The sequence below is a fragment of the Ischnura elegans genome, chromosome X (assembly GCF_921293095.1).
Source record: "Ischnura elegans chromosome X, ioIscEleg1.1, whole genome shotgun sequence".
Taxonomy (NCBI): domain Eukaryota; kingdom Metazoa; phylum Arthropoda; class Insecta; order Odonata; family Coenagrionidae; genus Ischnura; species Ischnura elegans.
This window is the reverse complement of record NC_060259.1, coordinates 34,235,075-34,256,941: the sequence shown is the minus strand read 5'-3', so window position 1 is coordinate 34,256,941 and position 21,867 is coordinate 34,235,075. Positions and strand designations below refer to the sequence as shown.

Genomic DNA, 21,867 nt, shown 5'->3' with positions numbered 1-21,867 from the left:
TGTTTTAAGGCTTGTCGATTTTCCCCGGAGTGTCCAGATATCGAGATTCGAGTGATCGGGGTTCTAATGTAGATCATATGACCCTTCTAAAATGCTTACAAACTTAAAATTCACTACTTATAAAATTTACCGGAGCAAGGTCCCCGGTTTGCCCCCCCCCCCCCCCCCCCCCAATATTTTTTGTAAGTCGGCACCCTTGCCATTATCACAGTTTCTAGCCCACTAAGTAATATTCGAGCTCTCCACCACCGGTCTTGTTTTGAATGATGAGGACACCTTCAACAATTCTTCGCAGAAAATCGGGTTGAAAATGAGTAATTTTTCATTTTTCACCCTGCGCCCTATTTCCCTACCCCATCCCTTTTGAGTTGGGAACGAATGACGAACTGTTTTGCAGTGGCGCTAGGATAACTCGACTGCAAACGACGGGTTAGCGCCGACTCCTCCATCTAGCAGTTGATTTTGCGCACAAGAGCCTTAAGGTGAACAGACATTTCCGCGAAAGTCCAGTCCCTCTCATTCCGTGATTTGTAGTGGCTGTGTGAATATATTCTATCATAGAGGCAATAGACTCTAGATAATGCATCCTTGGATAATCAATGGAGTATTTTTCTGAAGTCGTTCTACATGTTTTATGCGTCTGGGCTACACCATGAACGATAAAAACAGTAGAATTAAGAGGATAAAGAGTAGACCCACGATATTTATATCATTTCATTTAGAGAGGGAAAAGGTCTATAAATCTGCGTTCTATAACGTTCTTGCTTCCAAAGCCTTCTATTAGCACCTAATTTTGATACGCACCTAATTGTGATACGCAGTTTCCTTTGCTGTTACAAGTATATTTTAGAACAAATATTCATATCACTTGGCACCCTGAACGGAGAAGCATTAGCATCCATCTCTACCTATTAGTCTAATACCTTCATTATTGTTTCATATCGCGGAAATCTCAGTCATTGAACTCCTTGCTGATTCGTTGCAGTCCTGATATACTTAATGAGTAATGGAGTAACCCGTAGCTAAAGCAATAAATAACTTGATGGCTGACTTCTCTTAATCTTTATTTTTTATACCTCAAAGTGTCAGTATCGTTATTGAAATATTCTCATTGGAATACACTTTTTCATTGAGAAACTTAGTTCAGGAATTTACAGAACCATTAGACCATTTTATAACACCAGCAACATTTGCGTAGTCACGACGCTGGCCTTGAAATATGATTTTCAATAGGAACGTGTGTTACCCCAGGATAATATGTAAAGAATAAGTGACCTTGAAAGGACTGATGATCGTTGCCCAGAGGACTGACAAGTATTTTGTGCATTTAAGCTTTCCAAGTAAAACTCTTAGATCTAAACATTTCCCATTATGAATAAATATGAACTAACATTATTGAATACATAACGGAAAGTCCAATTGATTTGTGTAATACTTTCAATGCATATGTATTACCGTGGATGTTACAATTTTATGGCTTTTCATGGCAATTTCAGGGTTTCATACGCTACTCAAGAATGGTAAAACCTCTCATTGCTTCCTTACCTGCAAATCCGACGAAGCAAAAGTCACCTTGTTTCATACTATGTGGAAAATCAGATATTTCCTGGTGCTTTGTTTTTTTGTGAAGCCAACAGTGTGATTGGAGAAAGCTTACCACTAGGAAACCGTAGTTGCGATTGGCAATTTCAAGAATTATCGGTAAATTTTCTTTATTGTGTGTCATTATTTGGCATCTTTGCACAATAGCTACTTTTTAGGAACGTTAAATTTTAATATAGCTGTAATTAAAAATTCTTTAGGTGGTTGTTACCGCGAGTTTTCGATGAATGGAAAATTAAGTCAATCCAGTGAGCCCGCAGCATACTCGATAGTGGTACCTTTGAATTTTTTATTTCCCTTTAGCTTACTGTATTTTCATCATTTTCACTCATTTTCCATGATATTGTAAAACTGCGCATAGAATTCCACTGATTCACCGACAACCATTACCATTTGAGCAGGCTTACTGAACATATTTCTATGAACTTTAGCTCCGATACATTGGATAGACTGCATCCGTAATGGTATATACTTCAGAATATATTGCAGGATGAAAGTTCAGACTTTATGCATGAGCATTCAGAAATATTAAAAGGCTAAACAATTACGTAAGGTCATTGCATAAATGACCAAAAAAACGATTAAAAGGTAAATTTCCTAAACAGTAGCTGTTAAACAAAGATGCCAAATAACGATACACAATAAAGAAAATTTACCGATAATTCTTAAAATTGCCAATAGCGACTGCGGTTTCCTAGTGGTGACTTTCTCCCATTGCACTGTTGCCTTCACTAAAACCAAAGCACCAATCATATATATATAATATATATATGATTTATATTATGACTTTAGTACACCTTTAACCCTATAGTTATAACCCTATAGCACTATAGCGCTATTATTTGACTTACGCGTAACTTATAAAGCGTGAGTACGCTAGATCAGGTAGGCCTCCAGCTTTATTTCTACCTGATAATATTGCTACTTAGGTGTTTTCAATTTTTTCGCTACCTCTTTTCTGGTGTGGATAATTATAAGAATATATTTTTAATTATTAGATTTTTACTACTGATTCATACCTTTCCGGCTAATGTTTTCTGTGAAAAATGCTGCCGAAAATATTCTTTCTCTATTTTTGTAAGGCCTTCAGTTTTATTAGTGAAAATGATTAATTAACTCCCCATAATTTTCATTTTAAACACCTGAGAACTACCTTTTGTATGAAATGTATGTCTCTATGGTCTCAGTTTCACCGCATTTATTCATTTTTATGAGCATTATAATCCTTCAGAGCGATGCAGTACTGATCTTGATGCTAAACAGAGACAAGAAGGGGCGAAAAATCCACAGAGGAAAAATCATTTGCCTTGACCGGGATTCGTACCCGGATCCCTCGATTACCGGCCGAGTACTATAGCCAGTTAAGCTACCGAGGCGTCATTATCCCCTGTGGAAATTTGTGGACTATACCGGACAAGGTGGTATGGACTGCTGAGCATATTATGCGACTAGCAGCCCAAGTCGTACGTACGGCGCCACAGCCGGAGAGCAAAGCCCGAACTTTGAACACCAAGAGGTGCTCGCTCTAGACTTGTTTATGTATACCGGGACTAGCCGCGGTAATAACTTTTACGGAGAGTGCATTGCTTTTGCACAATTTGTGCATTGCGGATGACTCCGTAAAAGTTATCACCGCGGCTAGTCCCGATTTACTTAAACAAGAGACAAGAAAAATTGCATGCTCGGCAGATCTTCTTTTTGCATTTTTTTTGTTTTTAACCTCCAGCGTAGTCAGGAGAGATATGTAAACAGCTGCGAAGGCTTCCAAGGTAAGAAGTTACTCATTTAAAAAGAATTTTTCTCTGACTTTCACGTTTATTTGTAGTTGTAGACTTAAGAATCAAGCTTCCTAAACTATTACCATATTTGACGAATAGGAACGGATTAGGATTAGGACGTGATTAGGAAAATGACGCCGAAAATGTACCCTCATCATACCATTGGCTATTGAAAGGGCAACGAGCGTGGATATGCTTTTTATTGCCAATACAAAAATATCCCCGGTGTCACCCAATTGTGCCATTTAAAGGTTAAAAAGTTATAATTAGGTACATTCTTTCGGTAGGTATTATGGGAAATATTTTGTCACGTACCGAACTTTGAATTTCTAAAAATAAAGGTGCTTGTTCGTAAAGGTGTTCACGACCCTCCCTGAGGTCTACATGCAAAGAGAATTACAATATTTTTTCCTAATAATGGAATAATAAATCTACCTAGAACGAGCCATCTGAATAACAGTTGGGTGGATGTGTGGAGGGACCGCAAGTATTTTGTAACCCTAATACTTAAAATCCGAAATGAATGCTGGCGAGGACAGGTTCATATGCAATTTTCACACTCCCTTTTTTACTGCGTTTTATATTTGATATTGTTTTGGGGTTGTTAATCTCGTCCTAAACCCTGCCCTTGATGCATCCATGACTTCGTATGAAGTTCTTGGTCTTTTCTCTATCTTTTGACGTGAAATTTTCCTTTTATAACAATCTACATGAAGATTTGTGCTTGATTGCTAGTGGTTGTTCACTGAGCTTGGTGTTGTACATTTTAGTTGTTGCCAAGAATTCTCTTTCTGTATGAACCTCATTCAGTTATTGCCCAATCGTTAAGCACATTTCTGCAGCTTCAAGTTTGGCCATTCCATTCTAACTTAGTATTCACGCCTCACGTCCATATTTTGGCTCACTGCGTACAGAAACTTTCCAGAAATTCTTCCTGGTCTCAATAATAATACTGTTTTTTACCAGGAAAATTTTCTTTAGTAAACAAGCTTTCTTTTCTGACGTTATTTATATTTTGGCCGAGGAAGAACGGTTGTTATTTATCTATAATAGGCCACTCAAGTAGCAGAACTTAAGAATATCTAGTGTGTTGCTTCTTGAGTCGTTCATAAACTAAGGTAAAATGCTGTGGCCGGTTTAATTTTATTCCACCAATAGGTTCAAGACTTAGGAAATGTAAATAAGATTTTCCGTGCACCTTGAAAGCTGACGGGCGTCCAATGGTTAATAGCAGGCCCTTTTCATGCGGAAGGGAAAAAAATGTTCTCAAAAGTAAAATCATTGACATAATATAAAACCTCATGAGGATTTTTTATTAAAGATAAGTTTTCCTCCGTCGATATTATGATGTGAAGCATTGACATCGGAATTATAAATATAGTTGGACAATTTTTTTCTGTGGAATGGGGGCGTAAGATTGATGAAAATTTGACAAATGTGGCACTAACGAATTTTGAAGTAGGCAACAATCTTTGAATTAAATTTCTTTAGACATAAAATTATCTATTGATTTTTTATCCTAATTCCAAGAGAAAGTTTTGCTGAGCTCTTTTTTCTCGTTTAGCTATTATCAACTACACTAATTGGATTTTCTTACCTTTCCTCGGCTAATGCATTAAAACAGCTTGAGTTTACATGAGTTTCTATTTTCAGAGATTTACTTTCACTTTTGTCAGTTTTTGTCCGAATGTTTTTAATAGTTTCCATAGTGTGGAAAACCATGAGGCCCGTCAGAAATCAGTATAAAAAGTGACTATTCGGAGACCTTAGGTTTCAAAATTACTTTTCCCTGTCTCTGTGATGAAATTAATAGCAAAATAATGTATTCTGTGAAATTTTTGGGTCTCAAATGCATAGTGGATGATCAGCTTCATAAATATACTTTCCTGTAAATTTCTCTAAGCCTTCTTTTTTCCGGTATCTCTTTTATTTGTTTACCCATTCATTAGCGCAGTTGCTCTCTGGCATGCAATCTTAATTTTAAGCCTAAGGTATGTCTGTGAATGTAGTTTTGTTGATGACATATTCACTTTTTCTGATCAGTTCACCTGGAGGCTCAGTGAGATCATGTCTTCTGCCTTCGAATTTTAAGGAAAATTACAGCTCGGGATTCCTGCCACTTTTCCCGGTGAAAAAATCCCTGTGAAAACAACTTGGAATTGCCCCTTCGTGACGGTTGTACAATTTCCCATGTGAAATTTGTCCACGGCAACATGAGAAGCCGCTTCGGTCGCAAAACCTTCCTCCTTCATTATCTGTCTCCGAATTCTCTTCAAACAGAAGTAAAATGTCTTCTTTCCAGCAAGCCATCTGCCGTACAGCTGTGAACCTCATCATCTTCCTCCAGCTTTCTTCTTATTTCTCATAAACTGAGTCCGTTGCATTTTTCTGATCTTCCTCTAATTGGCGACACTTATGGTAACCGTTTACGTTTGCCTTCAGGGGACGCATCTCTTGTACTTGTCGTGTTGGAGGTGAATAAAAGTCTGCATGTATTTTCCACCCTGATTTGTTACTGACCATGCATTCTACCGAAATATTTGGTGCTTTTCCGGCGAATAGATTGTAAGAAGAGTTCTCGGGATCAGGGGCGCAGCTAGGAGTTAAGGCTGGGGGGGCGTTAAGGTGCAACTAAATACGGGGTGTGTGGGGGTATGGAATACCCACCAGGATATGCGGTAGGTGCGAGATTAGTAAATTGCGGAATTTTAAGATAAATGGTTGAAAATGGTGAGTTTACGGCTTTCTGAGGTATTTTTTATTAATCCTTACACTATTCTTAATAATATCAATCCAATTAGGTAAAGTGGATTAAACTTAAAAATTTCTCTGAGCTTTGCGGGGTGGGGGGGTTTATCCCCCAAAATCCCCCCCCTCGCTGCGCCACCGCTCGGGATCGCCACTGGGTCAGGAACTGCATTACTGCCGTCTGACGTTTCGATATCCGACTCGGCTATAGTCTTCAGGCCTATTGAATATATATTGAGCATATATCGAGTATGTATTGAGCTCAAAAGCCCTGAGGACTAGAGCCGAGTCGGACATCGAAACGTCGGCAGTAATGCAGTTCCTGACCCGGTGGCGATCCCGAGAACTCTTCATGTATAGATTCGACACTGAAGTCACTATCAAAGTGTTGATCGGTTTAGAGCAGGGGTCTCCAAAATACGGCCCGCGGGCAAATCCGGCCCACGGAGGGCTTTCATCCGGCCTGCGCACTCGTTTCAAGTAGCGCGCGATTCTCGCTCAACTCTGTGAGACGCCACTTGGAGCATTGCAGCGCTGCACTACACGTCAAAGTCGCCTTGAACTGTTCGTAAATAATAAATACGCCACCGGATTCTTCAGCAGGCGTTGGTATCGAATACTTCAGTCATCGGCAAATTTGCTATCCGGCCCGCAGGGCTATTCGGAACTTGGAATGTGGCCCTCGTGGCCTAGTAAATTGGAGATCCCTGGTTTAGAGTCTTCGAGGATTATCTCGTATTTGAGAGAAATAACTACGTCCTATATAACAAATAAATCATGTCCGTTTATTTTACGACACAAATGCAAGCACACGGGAAGTGTGTGTAGTTGTAGTGGCTGATGGCCACGGATTCAATCACAGCTTCGCGTGTTGTCAGACACGTCTCGCTGTCGTGCACTCCGGGACGCTACTCTTCGTCCAAGGGCGCCAAATCCTTTGGGTCCCGTTACCGGCGCCAAGGGTCCTCCGCCTGTCTCCCTCCAGGCAGTGCTGCCTTTCGGTGGTTGCGCGCAATGATTCGAACGCTACAATCGGTAATAGGTTGTCAGCCTGTAGCCTACGAGGTGCAGTGGCGCAGCGAGGGGGGATTTGGGGGATAAACCCCCCCCCAGATCTCAGATAAATTTTTAAGTTAAATCTATTTTACTTAATGGGATTAATATTGCTTATAGAATAGTGTGAGTAATAACAGATTATCCCTCAGAAGGCCTTAAAACTCAAAATTTTGAACCATTTATCTTAATTTTTTCTGGCGGAGGGCCCCCGCACCAACCGCTTACCCTGGCGGGTGTACCAGGCTCCCCAGTACTAGTTGAGCCTGAAACCCCCCTAGCCTTAATTCCTAGCTGCGCCCCTGACGAGGTGAATTTTATTTTCCAACTAAATCGTTGCTCCACAAAGTTTAATCGGAAGCGTTTACCAGTGGTTGACGCAATACATAGTCTTTTTTCCGGGATGCATCGAGGGATCGGGTTATTTTGTTGGCTAGAGTGTTGGCTTCCCACCCTGTGGATCCGGGTTCAAATCCCGGCGGAGGAAGGAATTTTAGGGATATACGCCGTGGACCCTTGGCGAAATTTACTTGTATCCCAAGGATAAATGTTACAACTGAGAGAAATTGAGAAATGTTACGACTGATATAATATTGGGGAAAATTTTTCAATTTTGGCATTCACTTAGGTCTATCTCGTGTAACCTGAAAATTTGAAAACGATAAGGTATGCATTGATGGACAATGTATGAAACAGGTAAAGAATGATATGATAGAGAAGAAATAATTAATATTAGCGGGCGTAACTTAGTGGAAATCCATAATCGTAGGAATACAAGGATCAACAACTTTGCTATTTCCACTTTGTAATTTATCGAGACCTACCATGGTTTCGTTACAGCTTAACATTATCAAGGTCTTGATAATGTTACGCTGTAACGAAACCATGGTCGGTCTCAATAAATTACCATGTGGAAATAGCAAAGTTGTTGATCCTTCTATTCCTGAGAGAAGAAATACTTAGGTATAATAAGATTAGGTGATAGGAGAATTAAATGGAGAGTTGCGTCAAACCAATGGTAGGATTTTTTAACAGTGCTGCTGATGATGATGCGCATATGTATCGAATAAGTAATTCGTAACGAAGAAGAGGAGCGTCGTGTCATCTTAAGACTGTTGTATGCAATGTCAATTTTTTGCGCAAACTAGTCCCACATTTCAGACACCCGGCGGTGGCAGAGATTATTCTGATCCTTACTTGAGTGCTATCCAGTGGGTACTTCAAACCCAGTACTCAGTACGTCGAATGGGATTCGAAACTCTGGTCCGTCGACGCAATTCGTTAAGAAGCCTAACGTAAACGCCAGGTTTCTCTCAACCTGACCTATCCTATATACTATATATAAATTTCAGTTCCCAAGTATCTCCTTCCTTTGAAAAAAAAAAAACTAAAATATCAGCTAGTAAGACCTTTTTGCATGGCAATACCATATGGGTGAGTAGTTTTTTGACATATTATTATATATATTTTTTTCATTTCACGATAGTTTTATAAAATATAATAATTTTATACCTATTTTCATTGTGTTGTAGAAAGTTGACCCATTTAGCTGCGTGCCACATTTTATTCACGTTGTTCGGTCATGTGATTAATCGAAATTGAACATTCCCAAATATCACTCTAATATTGCAGAGTTATTGCAGATGATATAATTGAATGAAATATAGATATTAATTATATACTTACATATTCTTTAATCCTTTTGGGATTAACCTTCTTCCTTAACGAAGGGTAAAATATCTCTTACTCTGACGCGAATGACCTCAGCTTTCGGTCGTCTCCTCCTAATGCCATACCATTTTTATAAATAGACCATCCCGCACTATCCGCCTATGTAGGTGTACAGGTAATACCCTAATTCCTCCGATTACACAACACATTTATTAAAATCCATTCCTTATGTAGGTTTCAATCATGGAATGCATTGCCTTATCATTTGAGGAGCGATAGAATATGCTACCCTCTAAGTAAAAATTCTTCAAATAAATTCTAAGTACCCAATAAAGACTAATATTTCAGATTATTGGGAAAAACGTTAGATAATTTATTATCGTTATCTAAAAAGTACCAATAAAGGCTAATATTTTATATTATTGCGCAAATAGTTAGATGATAATGATACTACTACCTTGACCATTTTTCAGTTTCCTGATTTTAATGTTTGAAATTTAATTTTGTATGTAATTCAATTTCTTTTTTATGGGTGTACAATTATAATTATATAGTTCGTACCATTGAACTTTCAAGTTGATCTCTGTCTTCTTTTGTGAATTATTCCTTGTTATTGTACATTCTAGTGATTTCGGTCGTTTACAAAACGTCGTTTACAAACGGTCGTTTACAAACGGTCGTTTACAAACGGTCGTTTACAAACGGTCGTTTACAAAACGACCGAAATCGTAAACCACAAGAATCCAACAGGGCAGTAGCTTGTATCTTCTTCTGCGCTAAAATTTTGATTCCCAGAGAAAATAAACCTATACCTATCCATCTAGCTACCATTTCATAATTTTCTGGGAGTAGATCCAGCCAGCTTCCCCCTCCATGGTGTCGAGATCCTCAAATTCCTCCACTCGTCTTCACAACTTCCACCTTGCGCCAACCATCATTAGGTTTTACCCTCTCTAAAGAAAACTATCCAATCTCAATTTTTCTGAATGAAATTAGATCAGGCTTTAATTATCTTTCAGTCATTTAGATATTGGAAAAAGCATTTCCAAGGCTTTCCTTCAAACGGCGATATTTTCCTCTACAAACATTCTCACATGAGCAAATAAGTTTTGTATAAAATGGCCTAAAGATCAGTGTTCCACATTACGATGGACCTAAAATCTTTATTTTTTGGTCTTATCTGCCATTCCTTTCATTTCTATTACACGGGACGTCTTAGCACTCCACCGCTGCAGAGAGCGTATCACACCCTCTGGACCCTCTATTGCTATTATTTCGCGAAAAACTACTCCATTAAAAATACGCTATCATCATGATATTTTCAGAATATATATATTCTAAAAATTGTAATGCAATACCATCAAATTTGATGTACCGGCAAATGTTTAAATGTTGGAAAGGATCCACCCTGTGCACTCTTTCAAGACAGTAGTATAAGTTTTAAATGAGTGTGTCCTCGTAAAAAAAACGGCCGTTCGAGAGAGAATGAACTCTTATCGTGGGTTCCGATGAGGGAGGAAATTTCTCCTTCCTCTGGATTCAATGTTGAAGTCACAATTTGCCGCACCCGACTTCCGGATCTATAGGTTTGATTTAATGCCTCACCCTTTACGCTTACTTAGCATCCGAGTTTCATTTACTAAACTCAATATCCCCTCTCCCGTTAGTGTCTACTGATGAAGTTAATGAATTAATTAATTGCTAATTTAAATTAAAAGAAATAAAAGGGTTGTCAAGGGTTAAGAGTTGTTGATTAATTACAGGAGAAGATCAATCAGTCAAAGATACAACAATGACGTGTATAATTTGAGATTAATAAGATCATTATTTACATAATTAATGTGTCCAATAGTTATTAATGGAGCAAAAGAAGAACTAATTTCAACATCCTTTGGAATAATGTTCCACAAAATATGGCCCAAAATGTTGTCCATCTTCTTATCAAGGTTTACATGAGGCTTCTCATGTCTCCTACTCTCCTTAGGATTTCCTCATTACTTACTCGGAAGATCCATTTGATCCTCAACATTCTTCTGTGGTACTACATTTTGAAATCCTGTACCCTTGCTTTCTCTGCTTCTATCATTGTCTATGCTTCCTTCCCTAGAGATGCGGAGGATAACAGGTTTTAACCCGCCGAGGGCTAGGCAAACCGCTCTAACCATAGCACCCTTAACCTAGCCTTCTGCGGTTTGCCACCCATTGTCCTCCGCATTCATGAATCTCTATTCCTTTCTCCATTTTCCGGGTTTATGATTTCTTAGACGATCAACATACTGGTTTTGGAGATTTTTTTCCTTCCCAATTTAATGGGATTTTGGATTTTATATTTTCGGACATTTTCAAAGAGGTTCCATTTCCGCCGTTTTGGCAGTTTATTTTTAAATTCATTAATTTTCTCCCACTATTGTCAATTTTTGACTGTGAAAAAAGTAATTCTCAGCAAGTAAGACCTTTGTGCATGGAAATAGCATGCGTAATTGCATGGGTATGTAGTTTTTTTTCAAACTCTTGATATATTTTGCCAGTTCACGTTAGTTGTATGAAATATCATAATTTTATATTTTTTCGTTGTGTTGTGGAAATTCGATTGATTCAGCAGCGTACCAAATTTATTCACTTCACTATGTAGTAAGAAATCTTCGTCCGGCCATGTGATTAATCGAAATCGAATATTCCCAAATATTCCTCGTAGATTGCAGAGTTGTTGCAGGTTACACAAATGAATGAATAATAAATATCTATTTAATGCTTATGCCTTAAATCCTTTTGGTTCACGATATTATTATGATATACTATAATATATAATATACGATATCCTTACGATGGAAAAACAATTTTTTTCTCTTAACTGCTTCGTGTAATTATTTGACATGCAGTGGAGACCACCTTGCAACTTACATTCAGACAATACTATTTACATCATTTCGACATCGACGGCTGTCAATTTAAATTTTGTATTTTTTCCTAGGCATTGGGCCGTGTTTATCCCGGAAGATTCTCAAGTTGTGTAGGTATTACAGCTCTCGTGGACCGAAGGACTAACGTAGGAGAAGAACTATTAGTCATAATGCTATCTGATTGATTTAAATGCTAAGCATATTTTCAGTTTTCTAAAATTTCTTCCTTCTTCGCTAAGTTCATTCTGTTTCTTTCTCACGTATTTCTGTTATTTTTCATTACATAGTTTGAATTGCACGAAAATAAAGGAATTAATGGCACGAAAATAGGAAAAACTTATCCAACAAGCAAATAAAACAGCAAAGTTTGCTCTATGATGCTATCATTGTTTATATTTTACTGCATACAGAGGAAAAAGTAGGCGTATCTAGCTGTTAGCTTGAGATAGGCGTTGAGTTAAAATCCCTTAATTTTAGCTAATAACCAATGATAGAGTAACATAACTTTACATAATAAAATTAGTCCGCGTTATGCAAGTATCTACTCATAGTAGAAAGCTAATGTCCAAAATCCTTCCATCCGTATTTTTTTAATTGCTCTAACCGTCATCAAGTGGGTGCATATATTATAAGTACATCATAGAAATCTTTTGTTATTTTTCGAAAGAGTTCATGTGAAATATGAAATTCTTAAATGAGAAAAACAGACGCCCAGGCAAGTAATCAAGCGCGGAATCAGGCGCCACTCATGCTAGGTTGCGTCTACTTTCTCACCTCCCGTCTCTAAGGAATTAAAAATGAAACGGTAGTAAAAATGATAAGAATAAAATGCAGTACAAACGTGCAAAGAACAAAAATGCTGTTTGTAATAGTAAATCATGCTATCAGTGGTCCTAGCGAGTCGCGATTAATTTCATAAATTGCGGAAACTATTCCTATCCCTGATAGTATGAGTAAAGAATGACATCATAAATCGTTGCACTTCCGTCTCCTTGATATTCCTTTCTTAATCTCTTCTGCCATATTAAGTTAGAAATAATGTATATATTATTTGAGAAAAACTTATCTCCGAATTTTCTGAAATAGTTCGGCTTACATATTGCTCCAGGCTGTCGTAAACGTTCGCAACCTAACTCTATACACCAGCTAAGCTGACAGACCGCAATGTACTTCACGATCTAAAACCGGGTCTTTTGTTAGACATTCCAGTTAATTTCTTTAATATTATCACCGAAATATATTATCTAAATTGCTAACAGTTTTATATTTACTTAGTGTTTTTGCATGCCCTTTGTTTGTGACGAATGCATATCTGCGTTTAAATACTGTTCTAGTTGTATAAATGGATGAAACTTGGAGAGATTTATCCCGTATCACAGAGGTGCACGTGTTACCCGAGTAGCATCTAGATGTAAATTAGTGCTTGCTGGGGAGAGATACTCACCCCCTGCCAAACACCCTACAGGTGGCTCACCGGGTATTATGAAAATATCGATGTGCCCACGTGTCACAATAGAAGTACTTTAATTATTTTTTAGAAGTACTTACCCAGATTTCACATAAAAAGCTGCGAATATTCGTTCCTTTTTCTTCGAATACAATCGGCAATCTTTTCTTTATTTATAAATAAAAAGCCAAATTATTAAAAATTCTCTTGGATATCTCGGGATTTTCTCTTTATTTTGCTCGGTGTAATTAAAAATATTCGAACGAAAATATGAATTATATTATTCTATGTAGTACACATACAAATGCAGTGTTTCACAGAGTTTAAAGCAAAAATCGAAGACTCGGGCTCTTATTTTTCCAGGATTACGCAATCAGCCAGCGTGGTTAGCACCCTTTCGTGTCATTTAATCAAGCCGAAACGCTAATAGTCGAGATAAAACAACGAGGACCTTCCCGATCAGTGTCCTCCTCTCTCTTCCTTACTCTAAATGCATTGTCATACCAGATAAACTTAAGGCTGGACGGCGATATTTGGTGGAACTTGGTGATAAGAAACATGATAAAGATACACTGTTGTATGTTCCTCAGAAGTATGAATAACAGACCCAGGTTTCGACAATACACTATGTCAAATATATTCACTACCTTTGAAAATGACATAGTGTATTGTTGAAACCTGGGTCGGTTATTAAAACTTCTGTGGAACATACAACAGTGTATCTTTATTATGTTTCCTGTCATATCAGATGTGGATGCCGGATGGCTTCTCTGGTGGCCTGAGGAGTTAGCGTTTGTTTTAAGAGTTAATGTTATTTTACCTCAGCATTTTATTTTAGGTAGAAACTCTCGTGATATACTGGTATTTTATTCATAAGGATATACTGAATACAGAGTGGAGAAAAATTGTGTCGCGAAATTTTAACCCAGCGTAATTGATGCCAACGGAGAACCCAGGGCGGGCTCTCGGGGTTACACTCCAGAAGGACGGGTCTGTACGTTTGAGACTTTTCACTCACCCAACTCAGGAAGGGAAAGATAGAGGAAGGAAGAAGGATAGGAGACGCTGCCGCGATGAGAGCCCGACGACGCCTCTAGGGAAACGATAAGGATGGAAGGTGTAGGATAGATAATCGACATTAGGGCGCCTTGGGCCACTACTAGAAAAAAGCATGATTAAATGTGTCCGCGGAAGGAAAGATTTTCCTATGGAGAAGAAAAATCCTACGATTTTCCGTACACTGTAGTTGATACCAGAGATAACGAGACGGGGGGGGGACAAGGAAGGAAAAAGCATGAAGGGGCCGCCGCGATAGGAGCCCGACGACGCCTGAAAGGGGTGGATAGAGATGGAAGGGAAGGAATGAGGAATCCCGCACCGTCACAAAGGCGGGCGGGCCCCACTATTAGCGAAAATTACTCGTTGTTTCGACAGAAAATGAATAATTCCCTATGGGGAAGGACATTTCTACGTTTTTCGATAGATTGAAGTTGATGACAGAGAGAATGAGGGCTCGAGGGGAGCCCTTCAGGGATACAACACACCGGGGCCGGGAACCAAGTCGGAGACTTATACACCCGATCACCCGGGGAGGGGCTGAAGAGGAAGGAAAAGGAAAGAGGCGCCGCCGCAATAGGATCCCGTCGACGCCTCAGGGGTAGCATAGGTTCAGAAGGGATGGGACGGGGAAAAACACCTCAAAGCTATAGAAGCGAAAAGGGCCCAACTAAATAGCGAAACCAGGCAAGGCCATTAATGTTCTAGCGATTTTGGAGGATTATCCTATGAGGAAGAATAATCCAACGATCAAATCGCTACATTATTGTTAATGCCCGTAGGAACCAAAATTACTAATGATGTGTAAGTTGAAAACGCACCATTTTTAAACTATAGAAACTTTTCGCCAAGCGTTCTGATGGCCGCGGTTTTCCCCTCTTGTCGGATGCGCTGGAAAACCTCATCTCGAATTCTGTGCCTGCCGGAGGTCGCGATGTATCCAAAGTAGCTCACCAGCTCAGTAATAGCACGGTAACAGGGCAAACTCGCGGCCAATTCGAGCGCTTGACACAAAGTTTCTGTAGCTTGGAAATGGTACGTTTTCGACCGAAGCATCAACAGTAAATTTTAGGGATGGTCGGATCGGATACCTTGGATCCAAATATCCGCGGATATTGCCCTTCATCGGATAAATCGGATCCAAAGTCGCGGAAGACATCGGATCTGGATCCGAAATTTTAAATAATAGCTTCAGTGAATGCAACGCCCCATTAGGGTGGAAAGAGTTCCGCTTCTGAACTGTTCACCTTTGGCACCGAAGATAGCGGGTCAACCCGTTGAATCGTCTGCTAGTTTTTGTGAATGTCTCCTTTTTTATGTGTTTCTGTGTTTTTTTAACTGTCCATTTTTGTCGGTTCTCGAGGATCGGCCTTTTATGTATAAAAATATATGAGCCGCGAAAGCCTCAATGAAGAATCAAGACGCCAGATGGTTTCACTGGTGGCTTCTTAACTGGTGGTTTTTTGAACAAGTGATTTGTTTATCGCCGCAGGTCCGCGGGCTGGCGCACACGGAGGAGCGCGAGGGGTCTCCAGAGGCGGCCGAGGGTGCGACGGTGGCGGCGGCGGCGGGGGCGTGCGGCGCGCGCCTCGCCGAGGACGGCGCCCCGGGCGAGGCTGGCCCCAAGGCGCTCTCGCCCTTCTGCCCCTCGCCCCTCGCCGCCCTCGAGCCGCCCCGCCTGCCCCCCACGCTCGCCCCCGCCCCACCGCCCCCCTGCCCCTTCGACGACGACCACCACCGCACCTCCTCCCACCTCGCCCCCTCCCTGCCCCCGTACGCAGCACCGCCATCGGCGCACGCCGCACCGCCGCCCCCCGGAGCGCAGCCCACCATGGATCACCACCGCGCGTCGCCCCTGCCCCGGAGGAAACAGGTGGGTGACCGCTAATTTGATCCAAGGGGAATGTCGACAGTGGTCAGCCCATAGTACTTGGGTCAGTCGGGCCCTCGAATTGCCTTTTGCCAATTCGGAATGTCTGCAATGGTTACCACTTAGCACGAGAGTAATTTATTGAATGATTAGCAATACTGAATGAATATTATTGTAATGGTGATTTCCTATTCTCGAGTGATTATTTTTTTATTTTCTGGATGTTTTGTGATAGTAACTTGGACAATATATAGTTTATCTCAATCATTTTTAATACAACTCTAATTACCAATAACTGCCAATGTATCATGAACTGTTTTTTTCAATACTTATTAAAATAATTATTAAATTTGTAGAATTTTAAGCCTGTGTTAGTCCCTGTTGTTCGGTGAAATAATGTGTGTGGAGTTATGGATTCATAGCTCTTCTTTCACTCTCCTCTCTCATGAGCAATGAATGGTCATATTATCAGCTCTCTCTTATCCAGCATCGCCTCCTTTGCTTATGCTCTCTCTTCCCGGTGCCTTAACTCGAGCGTTGAAATTTCCTTAGCTTTCATATTTCTATCTCATATCGCATCCGCGAACGAGGTAGTATGTTATTCTCCTTTGATATCTCGACTATAATTTAATTTACGAATTCTATCTATTCTTTATTTAAAGTATTTTTGCCCTTTCTTTCATTATATTTTGTGAAGTAGCTCACAAAGATGTCTACTATCAGACCCCTTGTCAGAATTTACTCATATATTTTATAACTCTTATTTGTCAAAAATCGATTCCGTTTAAATGTATATTTTACACTAATTTTTCCCGGAATGCATTCATATTTATGTCTGAGTTGATATATTCCTAACTTTGTCGTACCTGGCAAAGAAATGAAGAACTTTTACTAATCTTTCGATAATTTGAGTTTAATTTGCATTGACTCCGATTACCTGTCTATATTTTTATTTTATCCAATTATCTCCATCCTTTTTGGCATATTTTTTAAACGTCCATTGGTTTTGTCATTTAGGCCTTATTTTTACACGGTAGCGCTTTATTTCCGAAGTCTCAACTTCGTATTACCACCGAGATTACATTGAATGAACTTATTCGCACAACCCGAATTCTGACATTGTTATAAGTTCACATTTTCCACTTTTGGTGACACTTCACTTGTTATTTTTGTTGTTTGTAGTCATTTCAGGAATAATTAATATACTTTACTGAAACTCGAGAAAATTTCTAGAAATTTAGAAATTAATAATTATGCCATAAATGGTGATTGTAATAATAATGAATCTTGATTCCACTGTTTCTGATGCGAATGAAAGAATATTACATTTTTGAAGCACAACGTGAATTTAGGAACCCCAATTGAAATTATTAAATCATAAAATACTATGCCTAAATATTTCACTATCATATTACTAATTCCTCATAGTACCTTAAATGAATTTCTTTACTAGTTACGTTTAACTAATAAAATACCGTTCTTCGTTTAATTTATCTTGAGAATACTTAGCCTCAACTATACATATAACGCTTCTCCGACTATTTCTCACGTCTATGCTATTTTATTTTAGTCTTAGTTTCAATCTCTATTGTAGTCATTTCGTGCAACGGGTTTGAATCTACTTCTGAGCAAACTTAACTTTCTTAGAGCTTCGCGCTTTTTTAAACGGAAAATTTTCTTTGTGTGTATTTTTCTACGATTTTTAGGAGCCAAATACGCAAGTAAGTCATTATGTGAGCTTTTTTACTTGCCAAAAAGTTAGGAATTTGTTTCCATCGAGAGTTTTTTTTAATATTTGGTTTGGAGGTTTTTCGCCACAATTCAGAATTTATTAATATCTCAGTTATACACTTGAGTTTACCCCAAAGTCGGTAGCGTATTCAACAGTCGAAGCCTTATTTTTTCACATTTAGGTAGTGAAGTTGGACGATCTTTCATACCGTTGCTTTTTCCGGGTTGTTGATCATCACGTTAGAACGAAGTATCTTATGCCAGAAATCGATCACAAAATAACCATTGGCTTATTGTCTCATTATTAGTGAGGTTGAAGAAGATGAACAAAAATGGTTTACAACCAAAGATTTCACTGAGTGATTATTGAAAATATATTTGTCATATATGTATGTAGCGCCTTGGAGCCGAGAGAGAGCTTCAGAGTTGAAAAATGTAAAGTTACGCTAGAGTGTGGCAATCTTTTTAAGCTATAATTTTAGAAGTAATCGAGGACATCGGTGATATTTTGATATCTGGTTTGAAAATCAAAAGCACGAACTCATGTTTGGGATTGGTCATGATTCCCGATCACGATGGACCTTTTGCTTTAGGCGACTGATCTGGAGCCCAGATTTCTCGGTCGCAAGACGGTTGAGCTGAAAGAAAGCCTCCAAAGAGACACGTATTTTAAGAAACATCCTTGTATGCCTCAGCACTATTCTTTTAGCCGCTTAGATAGTTGGTAGTTTGGGGGGTTGGGTCCCCAACCTTAGGAAACAGGGTACATGGATACGAGATACAAGTATCTTGAATTTTATATTATTTTCATGCCTGGCTTCCTACTTTTTGGCGTTGAAATCAATAATGCGTAAGAAGAGGTACATTACTTACGTGAGGTGATTTAGGCGAATTTGGACCCTCCTCAGTTAAGTATCGTGAGATTTGGCTCGACCGCTACCTCAAATCTCACGTGAAACAGTTCAAAATGCGTATTTTCATTGTAAATACGTTCATCTATGCTTCATTTCGTTGGATTTTTAAAAATTTGTTTAATTATTTTCATTTAAGACTTATAATCTAGCATTCAAAACTTTCTAAACCAGAGCTGCTTCTGGGAGAAATTAAATTTCATTTTTTAAATGTGAAAATTTTCAACTCAAAACATAATTATGGTGGAAGGCACATATTTCGCCATTAAGCATAAAATAACACGTAGTTTAAATCTTTCCTAAATAGAGCTGAAAATGCACACAAATTTTATATAGCTGGGTAATAGTGGGCTAAGATTACTAAGATTGCAGTCCAGAATCACATTTTGCACTGTTTCTTGCAGAAAAAAAATTACGTGATACTTGCCAGGACCCCCCTCATCCCCACGTGAGGTTAGGTGAGAATCGGCTTGACTTTCTCCCCTTCTCCCTAAACGCCTCGCGTAATTAATAGATGTCCCTTAAGAGGAAGGTTTTTTTTCTATAATCAGAGAAGTAGTGGGAGGTGGATGAATACCTTCTTTTCTTACATTCCTATGTCTCCTTCAGTATTTATTTAATAAATTGCAAATGATTGGTAATAAATAATCCTTAGGCAAGAAGAATCAAATGTGTCGTAATCAGTGGGTTTAGCATGGAAAACGAGCGTTGACATTTTTTTCATAAGGAATCCGTGCCTTAATTTAAAATATCCTTTAGATTATATAACCCACATAGCATGTTTCGGCCAGGCCCGAAAGAAAAATTCTTATTGCAGTGATAGATTATTAAAGCATTCTACCGATTGAGGTAGGTTTGCATTGAGAGACACTAAAATTGTTTGATTTTTAGAAACATCTGTTGGCTAGCCAGCGTGAGTCTTTGTAGATTAATCTTAACATTCAATGAAATTTTCAATATAAATGTCTCCGCTTGATCTAGCTGTAAAACGGTTATCCAATCTGTTCAAGCTCAGAAACCTCGGTTATTTGGATATTTTCCCTGTCACCGGGATAAAATAAAAGTAAAGCCCCACATTAGAAATATCTGCTGACGGTATGATTCTGATGAAGTAAAAGAGTAGGGAGAAATAATAATTTGAAATTTTTTTCTAGAATCGAGTAAGTGAGAGGAAGGAAAATTCGGATTTGTTTACTTTCCAGAGTATATAGGGAGAAATTTTGTACTGATTCTGTTGTGTTTCATCATTAGTGATCAAGAGAAAGTTCCTAGGGGAATATTTACATATTCACAAATTTTTATTTTGCTGCGATATTTACAATCAGGTGGATGAGTTGGGGAGGACTCTTGAAATGATCTCTGTGCATTGCAGTGGTGCCTTGGAATGATATTTGGGGAGAGAAATCCACCACTAATATTTAAATGGTAGCTTTGATACTTAAAAAGTGCTCCAAAGTTAAATCCTGTCCAATATGATCGTCAAATTTTCACATATTACTTTTCCCATTGGCCCAAAAAATATATCAATTTTTGTTAACCCTCTCAGAGCCAATGTTATTTCTGGGAAAAATAAAACTTGAAAATTGCCACTCAAAAAATTGTTCATTTTCAATTCAATCTTATTCATCATGACATTTAATTATATAGATCATTAACATGTGTACCATGAAATGGCTTCCAGTTCAAATTTGTGTTAATATGGCTGAAAATGCTCACATTTTTAAATGATGTTTATTCCATGATGTTGTTTAGTAGTTGCTTACCTTGTGACTGGATGTTGATGCAATGGGCTGTGAAGGAGAGCAGAATGCTAGCTCTAGTTCTTAAAGCTCTGTTATTCATTATAGTTACATCACCTTCGCTTCCCTTTATGTCCACTAAGAAAGGTGTATTAGAAAGCTCTCCAAAATTTGGAAATAATGAAGTGAAACGTAATTATTTCTACACATAACCTAGTTCACATTTCTTCCTCCTATGTTTTCCTCTACCTTACTAGATTTCGTTGCATCATCTATTGTATTTTCTATAGGCTCGCCCAAGGAGGAGGTCAGGAGAATTGGTACCTCAAGATTTGTCCAAGCCAGGTCAAAATACGTGTGAAACACCAGAGAATCTTTCCATGAAGAAATCTTTATCCAACTCCTCACCAGCAATGTCGGTAAGCACATACGTACTGACAGTTTACATTGACAGCAAATTAAGTTTGTGACCTCTTAACCTCATCATTTTGTGGGAAGCAATAGCTTTTTGATCACATGGCATATTTAGTTTAATATTAGTCACAATTGGTTATTCACATTCATATCTAACATTATCCTATTCTGTGTGATTAATTCACCAACTCAGTTGTAGTGTGTGTGCTATTACGCGAATAGCAATGTTCTATTTGTGTGGATTTCTACGTTTGCGTTATGTAAGCTGATATTTTCAATACATTTTGAAGTAGAAATTATTGAAAAAGTAGTTTTTATTTTCCTATTTCAGTGCATTTATTTACATTTTGATTATTGATGATATTATTAGTCAGTTCACTTAATTTATGCATAGGCCTGACATAACTAGAGCACATTATGTTACTATTTAGAAGTTTTTTTTTCTTGATTCGAATGCAATAACCATAGTTTGGGACTTATTTAATAAGTTGTCCCATTTGGAATAGATCAGCCACAATTTGGATCTCATTGAGGAAATCATTTCATTTTCCTCTCAAGAGATGTAAAAATGGGACTTTCGCAAAAATCCACACCTATGAGAAGGAAAACTTCCTATACCTGACCAAAGTTGGTGAGACCCTACATTTAGAATTGTTCAGGTTCACCCCATGTACTAAGTCGGTTGTTGCCCAACATTCCTTAGTCGTTGCTGGTCACTTTTTCTGAGGGAATAAACTCAGTTTGTACAGGGTGGAGCAAAATTATGTTACGAAATGTTAACCCTGGGTTGCCGATGCCAGCAGAAAACAAACTTATTTATCATGTTTAGGTCATTGGGCACCCTTTTTAAACTATGGAAACTGTGAACCAAGTGCTCCGATTGACCGCCAGTTTGTCCTGCTGCTGGATGCCTAGGATACATCATGATCTCCGTCAGGCAAATCATT

At 38.6% G+C, this 21,867-nt stretch overlaps 1 protein-coding gene across 1 annotated transcript in view; it reads left to right on the top strand.

Moving 5' to 3' along the window:
* LOC124171126 (protein jim lovell) overlaps positions 1-21,867 on the top strand; it is a 166,233-nt gene that overhangs the window by 136,438 nt on the left and 7,928 nt on the right. The window contains exons 4-5 of the mRNA XM_046550263.1: positions 15,748-16,128; positions 20,797-20,925. Of these exons, the coding sequence (XP_046406219.1) occupies positions 15,748-16,128; positions 20,797-20,925 (510 nt within the window). The remainder of the gene's footprint in view (positions 1-15,747; positions 16,129-20,796; positions 20,926-21,867) is intronic.